Below are 15,170 nucleotides of genomic sequence, written 5' to 3'. Positions count from 1 at the left end.
GCATATGAACACTCCCTTGAAACCTATATTTACAAAACTTAATGGCCAGAAATTCACAACAAAGGCACACAACGCCCTGCTAAGCACCAAATTTGTATTGATGTCAACGATCTTCTCAGCGCATCAACAGCAGATCGCCCACTACCTTTTGACTTCTCTTCACATCATTGTGTTAGGTTTCCTCCACCAGTTGCCTTTACCATTGATGGTTTCTATTCGTTACCTCCCCTTGTTCTCTTTGACCCTTCCATGCAGATATGATCATGCATCATCGACTCTACTCCTCCACTCTCACTAGCATTCATCCGCATTTGACCACACTTGGTTTCTTCACACTCTGCTACAACAAGCTCACCTTTGCATCTCAGATGTGACCTATTGCTCAATACCATGTCGGAGAACCTCCCATCATTTTTCTCTCACACATCCCAATCTTATACAATAATATTGTGTAGGGATTGAATACAATCCTCATCCTTTGATTAAAAGAAACCCTATACAATAATATTGTAGTAATTGAATACAATGATATTGTAGTGATTGAATACAATGATATTGTAGTGATTGAATACAATCCTCATGATCTGATAATAAAAGAGACCTCTTTAAAAAAATTAAAGCCATTATTTTCCTTCTTTCCTTTGCATCCGAGGGAGATCCATTATCATTTTACTCTTATGTTGAACTGCCGTTGAGTTTTCATTGACTACCCACTTTTTCTCAAGACCAGTCTGAGCTGCAAGTGAGGGCTATTTCAGTGGTGGTGCTTGTAGGTGTGGATCGATGTGAAGGAGTCCAGCTTGAACTCAAAAGTGAAGCACTTTCACGTTCTTCACTGTTACCAACACTTTCCTGTGATACAATGGGACTCACATAATGCTCAGCTGTTGATGCAGTTGAGCCTTGAGTATAGCTTCCCACCACCTCATCCATTAGCATCCTCTTACATTGGATCGCTTTGAGCTTGCCAAGCACTTCTTCCATTGTAGGCCTTTGATGGGCCTCCATAGCCAAGCAATGTATTGCTAGCTCTGCAACATCTTGGATGGATGCCAAGATATCTGCATTAGTGTTTAATCTACAGTCAATCAGGTTTGTGAGGTTTTGAGTTCTAAAATGAGTCCGAAAGTGATGAGCAAGTATGCCTAACTTTGTGCCCAGGTCGGCTGGCATGGAGGTGATGAGTTCAAGCAAGATAACACCAAAACTATACACATCACTTTTATCTGTAAATTGGCAACTGAGCTGGTACTCAGGGTCGAGGTAGCCATGGGTGCCCACCACTACGGCAAAGGTGAGGTGAGTGGCACCTGAAGTGAGGAAACAAGAGGCACCAAAGTCAGCAACCTTAGGGTTGTAGGATTTGTCGATGAGGATGTTGGTAGACTTTATGTCCCGATGAAGAATGGGCGGGCTCATCTTGTGGAGATAATTGAGTGCCTCCGCTATACCTGCAGCAATGTGAAGCCTCCTTGCCCAGCTTAGTATGCTTCTTTGGACGTCTCTGTTCGGATGCAAATGATCCCATAGTGTTCCATTCTCCACAAATTCATACACAAGTAGGGGCACCCGGGTTTCCACACAGCAGCCCAGTAGCCGGACAACATTCGGATGTGTGGTCTTCCCCAACAAGAGTATCTCGGATACGAAGGACTTCATTTGGTCCTCTTCCCTGTCCGCATCGTCCATGTGCTTTGCCTTCTTGATGGCAACCTTGCCGCCGTGGTTGGGTAGGCTGCCCCAGTACACTGTGCCATAGCCTCCTTTGCCGAGCTCGTGTTCACGAGAGAAGTTGTTGGTGGCTGTGCTCAGCTCATGTTCCGAGTAGAGCATGGAACGCAGCTCTTCACCTCCGTTGCGATGGAAATTTTCCTCCCTCTGTTGCTTCAGTGTGTAAGCTCTTCTCGATGCGCAGAAAATGATAATGAGTACGGTGAGGATGAGGGCTCCAGCTAGACCTCCTGCACGCAACGACGTTCAGAAGGTGAATTTAGAGCTTTGGTAACTTGGAATTGGTGGTTGTAATTGATTACCAATTGAACTTTGAATGGGTGTAATGGTATAGAGGTGAATTTAGACCTTTGGTAACTTATTACCAATTGAGCTATGACGGCGGGGGGGGGGGGGGGGGGGGGGGGGGGGGGATTTGAACTGGGGCACTCGCTTACCAAGAGCTGCCGGCAAAACTACGTCTGTTTTGACAAGGGCGACTGTGCAAGCACCACTTAGTCCAGTACCCGTGCTGCCACTTGTACAATTGCAGTAAAAAGAACCCACTGTGTTTGTGCACTTCCCAAGAGGCGGTGGCTCGCAGTTGTCGAGTCCTTCCTCGCATTCGTTTATATCTGAGAAGGGCGTTTCAAGTAAATTTGTTAAGAAATGCTCTACAGACACTCAATCAATCAGAAGGCCAGCCATTAGGCGATTACAACCTAGAGTTACGTCCAATAGAAGGGAGAGAAGAAGGAGGACGTGTGTGTGTGTGGGTGGTGATAGTAGTAGATTCAGCACACATATAAAACATGGTTAGCACGCTTCAAAGTTTTTACCTTGACAACCGATTGCATCTTTGTATCCATCCCCTCTATACCCCTCACTGCAATTGCAAGTATAACCAGGCACCCTCGTATCATCAAGGCACTCCGTGTTCTGCGAGCAAGCATAATCCGACCCGTCCTTTACTGTAGAGCAGCTCTCCGAAGAGCTGAGAATGAGAGCCCATGATATGAGTAGGCCATACTCACCGGCGCCCGGAGATCCGACCTGGTTTGGGGCAACGTTGTAAGTGGAAGGGCTAAGCACGGTGGAGAATCCACAGACGTCAGGGAATTCTTGGTATGATATTCCATCTCCCGTGAATCTGAGGTCCCGAGAGCCAGGCGGTATGGCGTTGACACAGCAGGCGTAGGTGTTGCAGAAGTGAAATTCGTACTGGTTGTAGCAACCAGTGCTGCATTGGATAGTGTAACCGTTGCGGAGTTCTGTATCGGAGCTGTTGGAAGACGAGGCATTGCAGGTGCCCTCGGATCTGCATCCGATCACGGCAAACCAGTTGCTGTCGGAGAGGACAAAAGCGCCGCTTGAAGAGAGCTCGAATGAAGCCTCCGCGGCGACGCTACCACAGTTATCAGGAGTGGGCATGGCCTTAATCTGGGTGGAGTTCACGGTTATGGTGTTTGTGGAGAAATCAAGCACCTGTAGCTCTGGGGTGGAGGCCGTGCCCACCTGCAGGAACGGCAGTAGACCGGCGCCATAGCTCCAATTGAACTTGCACGAGATCCTGTAACCCGGCAGGCCGCATTCATTCGACATCCCAAACGGATAGGGAATGCTCATATTCCCGCAAATTTGTGCAGAGTAGTTGCAAAGTGAGGCAGCAGAGACCAAATTTTCACTGCTGCACGCACAGTACCACATCAGGAACCACCCAAAAGACGTCGAATACCCCATCAAGAACAACCCGAATGAAATCCGGCTGAAAAGGCCGAGGGCATTTAAGCAGCCGAAGATCGCCATGGATATTTTAAAAGCTGAAGCCCCTACTTTCGCTGATGAATTCCTCAGTCAATCATTAAAGCACAAAAGGTGGACTCAGGATAAGCAGTCAGACCGAGGGCATCTAAGCAGAAGATCGCCATGGAGATGAAACTAGAGCAAACATTGAAGACAAGAGTCAAGAGAGGAAAGCTTCCGATGGGGTCGACCTTGGAAGAAGGAGCCCGGTCGCCGACGGCAATTCTCATATTGACTGTTTCTTTTTCCCTCGAACCCCGAAACTTCATTTCAAGGCTCATACCATTTCTTTTGTGAAGATATTTTTTTCCCAAATTTTTGCGCGTGTTTTGGAGATTAATATTTTCTTTATCCTTTCTTTAAGACAAACTTTGCTTGGAAGGGAACTTAAAAGTTATTATGGCTTGTAAAACAAAGTGAATTTTAGGCCCAGGGTACCCAATTCGTGTGCCCAAACTATCGACACATAAAACAAAGGACAGGCGCCCCAGTTTGGGCGCATCCTTTGCACCGAGAAAAAAGTTGGCGGAAGAGGGGAAGGGCTCCGATTGATTGAAGTGTCAACGCAATGCCCTATTTGAAAAAATTGTAGGAGACACTTTTGAAGTGACGAAACGATCGCAAGTGATTTTGTGTACTAGTAAATTCTAGTTAAAGTTTTTAATATACTTGGTCTTGCATGCATGCGTATACCAAGAGAAAAGCCTTTAACAAGCATGCTTTAGAGAGGGTGAGGGAGGTTTAATTTGAGGCCCACCCTTTTCGAGTATTTTCTTGGACAAAGGTGAACAAAACTCATGAAATGAGAACAAACTAATATCATTATTCAATCATATCCCAAAGGGACACCCGTACAATCATATGATGGGATAAGAAACTCCCCTTGCATATAAATCTAATAAAAGGAAAAAATTAACATGATAAAGGGAACAAGAAACTTGAAGAGGGAACACAGAACTAAAAATTTTACCCCATCTCTCTATCTCTCTAGCTCAATCCATCCTCTTGATGTGAAGCTCAACTTCCCCTCTTTGGTGTACATGATGATTTATATAGGTTTTTAGGAGTGGGAAACTTCAATTTTACTCCTCCCCTTTTACTCCCTTCCTCTACTTTTCCTTTGAAAAAAGAAAGGCTAAAAAACTCCCCACCTCTACTTTTCCTATCAAAAGAAAAAGGTGCATGTATCCTATTACAAGTTGGCTCACGAATAGTCTCTTTTTATAAAAAAACTCATTTTCTTTAGGTGGGTGGTGAGACAGGGAGAGAAGAAGTAGCCTTTTTGCAACTGAACATTGGTGGGCTGGCAAACAAGATCAAATGGTATCTGTCACGTAGCTTGTATTGGCATGTGTGAGTCGCCCCGTAGTGGTGGCAAAGCTCAACCAAAAACGGAGTCCACACGATAAAGTGCATGTGGTGAGTGCATGTCTGGGGTTCAAGGGTGAGGCGCCCAGGTCATAGGAATGTGGGTGGTCGGGCTAGTGTGGGCATGAAGGCCACTATACATTAGCGAATTTTGGACTCAACTTTGGGCCTTTTTTCTCTAGAGAGAGAAAGGCTTTCGACCAATAGGAAGAGAGCCATTGTAACGGAACTTTTGATAATTAGACGTTTTTCATATATTCTTTATATGAATATATTGTTATTAAAGGAATACGAAATGCATTTGACCACACTTTATAATGTCATTTCTTTAATATATATAAGAAATAGAGTGTTGTCAGCTCATTTAATGAATGGTTTTTAATCTAAAAATTTCCCTCGTTCAGCTCATTTAATAAAAGTGCTTTTTTCCTCTAAAAATTTGAAATGTTCTCTTCGAAGTTCCTACGTCATTTAATGAATGGGTTTCCCTCTAAAAATTTTACACGTTCTCGAGGTTATCTCTTCTGCCATCTCATCTTCTTCCATCTTCTTACATCTGTTTTTATTTTCTATTTGCTTCCATGGAAACCAGACGTCCTAGGCATCCCTGATCCTCTACTAGAGCTATTATAGTATACAACAGTTTTGATATGGATAATCAAAGGTGGATTCCTACCACAATCTCTATTGGTAGTTGGATTATGTTGCAGATTAGGAAGCAAAAAAAAACAAAGAATGAGTTCATCGACACTTACAAAGGCAGAGTTCAAGACTTCAAACTCTTTGCCCTTACCACCCCTGGTTCTTCCACCTCAACCCCCACTGCCAAGGGTTACACTAGTTTGTCAACTAACCCCCCTGAATGAAATCTTTGAAGATGGGAACGAGGGGGAATGTTTCAGAAGTTCCTACTTATGAAACTTAAGAGCCTACAAGGCCGCCCTCTCCGATCTTAAGCTACTACGTTATGGAGGAAGATCAAATGTACCCCGTATACCTAGCAGCCCCAATGCCCTAGGCCAGAGAAATGAACCGGATGACTAAACGACCGCCTATACAATGCTATGAAAGTGTAGGACCTCACCAAGTGGCTGAGTGTCCTAACAGAAAAGGGATGGTGTGTACCTCTGTAGGTTCTTCCACCTTGACTCCATTGTGTAGGATGTGGTATTGACCATATGTATTAGGAATGTCCACTAAGAAGGGAATGATAGGAAAGGCTCACAAAGTCAATCCGAGCACCAACCTTAACTTGCTGAGTTTTAGAAATGGCTTCATCTGAAGCAGTCCCTCTCAGATTGCAAAATAGGCAAACGACCGCATCTCATGTTGCGTCAACCTCATGCAGGTGCAGCATGACCACATTGGCATGGGTGCACCAAGGCCAAATGGTCAATTGGGCCGATTACCTTTTTAGGGAGCTGCATGGAGTATGTTCCAACCCATAATAAGGGATGCTAGTAGCTCTGATTTTGCAGTTCATACTGATCCTGTGTAAGTTGGATCACACCATGTCAAACTGGAATAGATTCCCTATGGAGTATGTTCCAACCCCAAGGGATACTGGTAGCTCTGATTTTGCAGTTCGTACTGATCCTGTGTAAGTTGGATCACACCATGTCAAACTAGAATAGATTCCCTATGGCTTTGAAAGATTAATGTTGGGTAGGGCTACATTCGATCTAGGTACGAGATCAACACCTTAATCCAAGCTCGGAGTTAGAATTGAATCAGAGATCAAATTCTGAATTCTAAGTTTTGAGTCTGAAGTTCGAGTTTTGAGTTCCGAAGTCGGGCAGTCCATAATCAGGGCATTTGGCATTCGGTGTCAGAGTAGATTCAGAGTTGGAGTAGATATTGTGATGGACCAGAAGCAGTCTAAATATTGTGGCAGCAGGCAACACATGTCCAAGAACTATGTGCCATGTGCTCATTATGGCTTAGTACAAGCATGGCAAAATGGATTGCATGTTCCATGTGTGCGGCAAGTGCAAAACTCAAGGTCACCACTCACATGTATGTCTAGAGGCATTTGTAGGCACAATTTGATGCTCTGTACAACACGGGATGCTAAAGTTGAGAAAAGAATGGGACATTGACTGCTGATGAGTCGAGAATGAAGGAAATGAAGCAGTTTATTAGAGATGTAGACCATGCAATGGAGTGGCATCACCAACACCTACAAAAAGGTTGTTTGATGCAAGATATTGAATGGGTGGTGTATGCAACAACTCTTGTCCGATGTGAAGCATGATCTTCAAAATCTAGAAAATTAGGATAGTAGTTGATAGAGCATCGTGGAGTGTTCACGAGTGTATACACCCCCTAGCATTAGTAGCATTACCTTAGGCTAATGAGTTTTGGGATTTGGTTATTACAAGATGTCATATCAAGAAGTGGTTAGAAGAGGGCTAGGATCTTGTGGAGGTTATGGGAGCCCAATAGTCACATGGGTAGCCCAATAGTCTCATGGGTATCCCAAGAGTCACATGGTTGGATGGCTATATAAAGCCCCTCTTATATGCAAATTGGACATGACTATGGTATGTACATGATTCTTGTACACACAATATGTGGTACATGGATATGGAATGTACTATGATGTTATGTTCTTATGCTTATATGCTTATCTTGTTTCTTTTATTTTGTTCTTGATACATGCCTCCTACTCCATGCTCATGTATACATGTATACTCTGTGGCTATGTATGTAGGAGCATGTGATTTCCCCCAAGTTAGTAAGGTTATGCACACGTGGTGATTACAATGGGATGAGAAGCTTCAATCTTCTCATTGCCCACAAGCTCTTGTTTAGAAGTCAAATGCCTAATCTATATGCATTTCTTGCAAGAAGAGAGATTAGTAGCATGCGTGATTCTAGATTAATTATTTCTTTTCTCAAAATTCCATGACAAGGGAGATTAGAGTGCTTCTTGGAGTTCTTGATATTTTGAGCATGTCTCTTGATGTTCTTGATATTTTTGTGCATCATTAAGTGCTATAGTGGAGGAGAAGATGGAGAAGGCATGATCTTGCAAGAACGTAGTGGTGATGGGAACATTCCTCTCTTGGCTTCATCCCTCTCCCTGGAGGTGTGACGGCTAAGCCGGCCATGGCTTCTACTACAGCCTTTTCAAGCCCTCGTTCTTTGGGTTTTGTGTCCTTGAACAGTACAAGACACCATGATTTTTCTCTCCAGGGTTTTTGTGGGAATGGGTGTGTCTGCTTCTTGTTCTATGCCTACAGGGAAGCTTTTCACTCCTTTATGGAGTATCTTTGCCGGCTCAAGGTTCCTCTTTTCCACCACCATTAGAAAAGATCAGGAACAAGAGATGTGCATCAGCGATGGCCAAAACCTTCGGATCCGCCATCGCTGCCTCCTGCAGAAGGTCCATGATCTGCTCCTTATAAATTGGCTAGATTAGGGCTCGCACTTCTCCTGAAGAAACTGACCCCCCGTCGATTTCACCCATTTTGCTTCATCTCTACATCCACTCGTTTCTTCCACATATCAACCAACTTCCTGGCTCTTCTGTGAATGTCTGCGTGCCTGCCAAAAAACCTTCAAAGTTCTCAGTTATGGCTGCAGTAAGGCGTCTCCTCCGTCTGTAGAAGCTCCCTGTTTGCTTATCAAAACCAATGGGTCCTTCTTCACTGTCACAATACTGGGAAAAGACGAAAATCATACCAGCCTTCTCGGGTACCAGAGGCATCCCTGCCCACAATCAAGAAATATGCTATTACAGACGACCATGACTCTGTGAGGATGATGATGAAAACCGGTTCCTCCATCACACATGATGGCTGGTGGCATGGTCTTGGCATGTATGGATCTCAGGTTGTAGGTTTGGGTGGCTTGGGTGCAACTTCTCTGTATGGTGCACTGATGATGAGCTCACTGGGCTCTCAGACTGGAATTCTACAGGGAACGGGACAAGGCTATCCATCTTCTCAGGCTGACATGTGGTGGATCTTTGTCAAAGGTATACAGTAAAGAAAGCTGCTGCTAGTGATGGAATGCACATAATATGTCCTCCTTCTGCAAGTTACCTGAATCTACACCACCAACACTTCCTCCAAGTTTGCGGGCAACATTTAAAGCAGTAAAGTGCAGATGCAACCTGACCTCTCACTTTGTTTGATCCCTCCTCTTGCACTTTACGCTGGTGACACAGTATATGCAGCACTCCATGCCAAGAGAGTCACCATCACTGACAAAGAGAGTCACCATCACTTTGTTTGATCCCTCCTCTTGCACTTTACGCTGGTGACACAGTATATGCAACACTCCATGCCAAGAGAGTCACCATCACTGACAAAGATATGTGGCTAGTTCTACGCATGCGGAAGTGGAGGGAAGATTATGGTGATGAGCCGCAGTTTAGGATTTAGGATAATCTCATGTATATTTCAGGAGGTAATCTCGTGTGATCATAATGTAAATTCTTTACTTAATGAAAATATTTTTTTGCCAAGTGTCTTCAATTGTATTTTTTTTATTATATCTGGCAATCATAATTGTATTGTGATTTCAATTTCAAATTAATGAAATTGTATTATTTATTGATCGCATGAATACAACAAAACTTCAAAAAATAATTATATTATTTGTTGATCGCACACGAATACAATAAAACTTCAAAATATATTTTTTTATTAATATAGAAAATGTTACATCATGACATAGAAGCAAGTACAAAAACCCTAAATTATGTGCCTCTTAGTACTAGGCTCAGCAGAGTCAGTAGGAGGTTTAAGCGAAGGAATTACAATAAAATTTCCTTCGAGCTCGAGCTGGATAGCATGAAGATCAATCCTCCCAGTAGCAAGGCCTAGGCCAAATAGTGAATGAATCTTCCCTCCACGCGGAGCTTCAAACAAATACAGGAGCTTGGAGTGCTTCACAAGCACCACCTTCTCTAAGTTTGATTTCACAGGCATAGACTTGAATGTAACAAACTTTGTTAAAGCCTTGATCTTTATGAGAGAGACTTGTCCATCAGGGGAGCATACTTTGTGAAAGACAATGATATCTTGGAAGATTTTGCCAATATACTCCTTCAACGCTGTATCCTGGACTCTTCCTCCGCCACACCTTCTTCCACCAACTCTTGATGCAAACTCATCGACATAGACAATTTCCTGAAGAGAATATTTGCATGCAAAAATAAAATATTAAAAATTATTCCAAAATACAATTGCATGAAAAAAATAATTTTCAAATGAGTTGAAATTGTCTGTGTAGGGCCTCAGGGGCCTGGGGACCCCACACATGGAATATGGCATGCATCAGGGCCCTCCAGGCATGCCAGCCCCAAAGGCTGGTGAGGATGATCCTGAATTTACAGATTCAGGGTTATACAGATTCAGGGTCATTCTGGCCAGCCTTTGGCTAGCATGCTTGGAGGGCCTCGATGCATGCTAGATTACATGTGTGGGGTCCCCAGGCCTCTGAGGCCCCGCATCAAAATTTACAAGAAGATTTAAATAATAATAATTTACGTACCTTCTTAGCCTCATCATTCAGTGTCACGCCCGATGCATCTAGGTCTGCCCTAGGAATCGCTGTATCACCATGTACAGGGTCCGAGAGGTCAATGCGTAGTCGAGGTCCAAACAGCTCCTCCTGCAACCTCTCAAATTTTGCATCTGAGATATCATACTTAGGAGCAGCTTCTGCAGCACTTCTTTGGATGTGGATGATTTCAGAGACATCATCCATGCTCGTGCCATCGTATCGGCCAATCTCAGTTACTTGTGGAAGGACATCCACAGTGTCAAAGTCAATGAGGTCTTCATTAACATCCCAGACAAGGTGGCAGTAGAGCTCTTCCTCCCTTAAATCCAAGACCTCAAGGACATCCTGCATGAGCAAGTACTCAACATCATCTATAGTGATGGCACTCAATGATGCAAGTTTTGCATTCTTAGTAGGATGGGCTACCTCTTGGTGGATAGTCGATAAGTCCAAAGACAAGCTACGTGCCAAGACAAGCTACGTGCCACCTCTTCTTGCTTGTCTAGGACTCTCTCCTCTAGCTCCTTCTCTTCATAGGTGAGAAGAGGCACCACTAGCTCCTCATCATTCTCCTCTTCAAAATCAAAGCATAATATATCAATATAGCAAAGGCAATATCCCGCTTGATGAGATCGATCGGGTTTGCCTCCTCAAAAGTGAGGGGCACAAAGGTAGATCAGAAGGGGGGGGGGGCATGTGTAAGTGCTCTTTGCACAACCTTTCTATGGTTGTCACCACTCTTCATGGAGAAGGGGAACTCTAGGGGTATCCGCTGAGCAGTGGAGTTAGGGATAAAAAATGTGATATCATCACATCCCGCGCAAAAAATGCAAGCACTGAGCTATCGGGCGAGTCCTAAATATATTCTCTAGCTCAACACTCTAACAAAACCTAGGGTAAATCTGGTCCCACATCTGACCGTTTAACGAGTTTCACTCATCCACTGTGCGAATGCATCATGATGAGAAGCCATAGTGAAGGTGTAAAGGGAGCAACAAATAAGGTGGATAGAAAAAGTGAGAGATAGAGAATGCAATAGAAGTGAATGAAAATAACCCCTACTTATACTTATAAATATAAGTTTATATATTATTTCATTAAAACTTTAATAAAGTAATATATATTTTATTAAAATTTTATTGGAGTAATATTTATTTCATTAAAACGCATGAGAAGGTGATGGCACTCAATGAAGCTAGTGGGTCATGACTTTGGGTTTCGTAAGACTGGATGGATGCAATTTATACTTATGTTTATTATTGTACTTAAAACATCTATAAACTTATATTTATTTTAACACCTTATGTTTATACTTTAGTAAATAAAAGACACTTCAATAAAATATAATAAATAATAAATCATACTTCTATTTCTTGTTACATATTATTATTATATTTTATTATTTACAAAGTTACTTATATTATTATTTTCACTTAAAGTTATATTTATTTTTATACTTATATCCATAGACTTAAAATTAATGACACTTCATTAAAATATAAGAAATCATAAATCATATTTATATTTCTAAGATAATTAATTATATTATTCTTTACACTTAAATATATATTTATACTTATATTTATAATTGTACTTACTTATACTTATCTTTGTGTTCTTACATATTAATGGGTTCGAAACACAGTAGACTTAAAAAAATCACTACAATTTATGAAAATAAAATAAAATATAATTTACAACACTTTTAAAGAAACAGTTTTTAGTATTCACTTGAAAGAAATACGAGAGGCTTGGGTTTTATTCACTACATATAGGAGCTTCTCCTTTCCATATGATTTCTTTGTGGCACTTGGCATATCCTTATTTTGGTCTTTGTTTGTGTCTTGTAACATTACCTATTTTATTAATAATTCTCTCTTTTGTGTGTAGATCCACGTAAGAAGAAGACATCCACACTTCATGGTTAGTGTAATGGAGATGAGTCACCATTATACCATGTTGGGCATGTCAATGTCATACATTTGGCTCTAGGAAGCGGAAACTTGGCTTTTCTACTGATCACTAGATCAGTTGATTGATATCATTACTTTTACTAGCCTTTTTTTTATATTGATCTTTTTTATCACTATATAGTAAGGACATGATTTGCATGTTTATTTGGATATATCGTTATTTAGTCGATGATATTATTAATACATACATGTGTTTATGCTTATGTTTCATGGAGAGAGAGAGAGAGAGAGAGTATTGAGAGCTTTAAGCAAACAAGGTTGGTTCACCCGTGATCATCATGAGTGAAGAGACCACCGATGAGTCATCATCGCCATCATTTACTAGGGAGATATAAATGGAGCTTTGACACCATAGGATCAATCAGTGAATCTCTCTTTTAGTGCGGTCTGCTCCCATATGGTGTACACAAAAGTGCCTTATCACTCTCGGCAACGGTTGCACGGCAACAATGTGTACATAAGCAACAGAAAGGTTGTTGTTTGCAAGGTATCTCGTCGCTTTAGACACATTCCTATATAGCAAAAAAAAAATGCTAGATAGATTACTAGAAACAATAAACATATCTAGTAAAAGTTTGGATCTAGTAAAAGTGGAACACTTCCTAGTTCTTTATTCTAGGAAAACATTTGCTATATAGCAAATAAACTAGCAATAAATTACTATATAGAAAACTATATAATAAAAAGTTGATATATAGAAAAAGTCAAGAAAACAGCAATGTATATAATAAAATATTGCTATATAGTAATCAATAATCAACGAATTCCTATATAGTAAAATAGTGCTATACAACAAATCAATATGTAAAAAATCATTATACAATAATAGTTATAAAAAAATAATTTTCTAAGAGGAATATGTGATTTTATAAAGAGAAATACAATGAAAATCAAGTTTTTTATTTTACAAAAATGTACTTGATGGAGTGTAATTACATTAATTACCCCAAAAAGATAGTATAGAAAATTTTAATTAACTGAAACACAAGAGAAATGCATAAAGCATAAAGATAACTTTCATGGTTACAAATTAATGGATGGAGTGTAGTTAAATAATTATCTTAAAAAAAACAAGTAGATAAAATTTTATTTAAGTGAAACACAAGAAAAATCTACAAGGCACAAAGACATACTTTCACAAGTGCAAATTTAACGGTGTAGTGTAGTTGACGAATTATCCCAAAAAAGGTATATAAATTTTACCTAAGTGAAACACAAGAGAAGTCCATAAGGCACACAATGACATACTTTCAAAAGTGCAAATTAAAGGATAGAGTGTAGTTAAATAATTATCCAAAAAAATAAGAATACATCTTTTTTGCTAAAGTGAAACAAAATAAAAATCTATAAGGCACAAAGACATATTTTCACAAGTGTAAATTAAAGAAAATAAGAGTTTATAGTAAAGTGAAGAACATCTATAACAATGTCTATAAGCAAAAAATAAACTTTAACCACTATAAAAGTTGAGAAAATAGTTTTATTACAATTTTTGGAGCATAAAAATACTTGTTTACAAGTTTTCCTAGCTTGCGCCCTCTCTTACTAGTAAGTACCACAACATAGTGTATTTGGTCTCATCATCTAAGAATGTATTACAAACTAAAAACTTAGAGGCAAGATCTAATGAGGAGAAGCCATGTAAACTTCCAAGAATGCCCTTAATATCCTCAAACAAAGGTGCTTTGTCTTGAGGATACAAATCTAGTAAGCCAGCACCATTGATAAGAGATTTGAAGAAGAATCTCACAAGTAAGCATAGATCCAGTGGAATGTATAGACAACATGTGGCCATCCTAGAGGAATTAAAACAAGTGCAATGGTGTCACATGTGCGAAAGCTCTAGGAGTCTTCATTCAGCCCTAAACACCTACCCTAGAACAACCAGATGCAAAACATAAGTAAAAGATAGAGAGAGAGATAGAGATAGAGAGAGAGAGAGAGAGAGAGAGAGAGAGAGAGCTGAGTTTCAATATATTCATATAGTACAAAAAGGATGTACAACTTGGCAAGCCATAAGCTCCCTTGAAAAGGTGATCTCGGACTCCAAAAAGCCCTAGTCTGAGACTCAATCCATAAGGGACTAAATGCCTACAAAGATCTTGACTTGTGCCTTATATAGGCCTTGGAACAACCCCATAAGCTGGCCGACTATTGTGGGCCAACAACAATAGTTTGTCTATAGCTGATGCCCTTGAGCCACTAGCCGACTTGGTCTTGCATCCACAGGATGCCCTTTCTAGTGTCTAGTTTGCCATGCTCATGCCCTAGTCGATCTGTTTTTCTTGCTGCCCTTTAGGTATTAGCAATGGAATCAAGCATATACATGTCATGCACATGACATCCCCCCTACTAAACTTGATGTCGAGGCTCCAACACTTGATCCTAGATGACTATCATCATCCCCTTATCTCCTCATGGACTCCCAAACCTATATCATCCTTCCCTTCTTGGCAACCTTTTCACTTAAAACCCTGCCCGGTCTCCAAATCCACTCCCAATCTGATGAAGGTACGTACATTTGTTTCACCTTGTCCCCTTGCCTTCTTACCGTGTCCCTGAACACTTTCTTTGGTCTCTTCTTTTCTTGAGTATTGAGTCTGGCACTCTCACTCCACTCCTAGGAGGATCACCCTCCCTTGGAATTGTTGCGTGAAAGCCTTTCTTAGTGTGCCCGAAGTAGCATCCTACTTATAACAGGACTGCCATTCTCCTTCAGTCTTGTAGAACACCACTAACAAACCTCCTAGGAATTTCTTCCATGTCTTGTGTTACTCTCCTTGGATTGTGTACCTTCAT

At 41.0% G+C, this 15,170-nt stretch overlaps 1 protein-coding gene across 1 annotated transcript; it reads right to left on the bottom strand.

Annotated features, from left to right (window-relative positions):
- Positions 1-458: 458 nt before the first annotated feature.
- Positions 459-3,825, bottom strand: LOC147606998 (wall-associated receptor kinase 1-like). Its single transcript, XM_086790912.1, has 3 exons — positions 2,550-3,825; positions 2,169-2,345; positions 459-1,961 (listed from the first exon to the last, which is right to left on the bottom strand). Exons 1-3 carry the CDS (start codon positions 3,514-3,516, stop codon positions 721-723), a joined length of 2,385 nt encoding a protein of 794 aa, XP_086647038.1. The 5' UTR covers positions 3,517-3,825; the 3' UTR covers positions 459-720.
- Positions 3,826-15,170: the final 11,345 nt, after the last annotated feature.

The sequence above is a fragment of the Cibotium barometz genome, chromosome 56 (genome assembly GCF_041138505.1).
Source record: "Cibotium barometz isolate CiBa-2024 chromosome 56, ASM4113850v1, whole genome shotgun sequence".
NCBI classification, from domain to species: Eukaryota; Viridiplantae; Streptophyta; class Polypodiopsida; order Cyatheales; family Cibotiaceae; genus Cibotium; species Cibotium barometz.
Note: the sequence above shows the minus strand (reverse complement) of the source record. Positions and strands in the feature narration are given on the sequence as shown.

Bases quoted from the DNA above. Each gene is read 5' to 3' on its own strand.
- LOC147606998 (XM_086790912.1), bottom strand. From the start codon at position 3,516: ATGGCGATCTTCGGCTGCTTAAATGCCCTCGGCCTTTTCAGCCGGATT. The intron at 2,346-2,549 runs GTAAAAACTTTG...CGCCCTTCTCAG, and splicing joins AGATGCAATCGGTTGTCAAG to ATATAAACGAATGCGAGGAA. The intron at 1,962-2,168 runs GTAAGCGAGTGC...CGTTGCGTGCAG, and splicing joins AGTTTTGCCGGCAGCTCTTG to GAGGTCTAGCTGGAGCCCTC.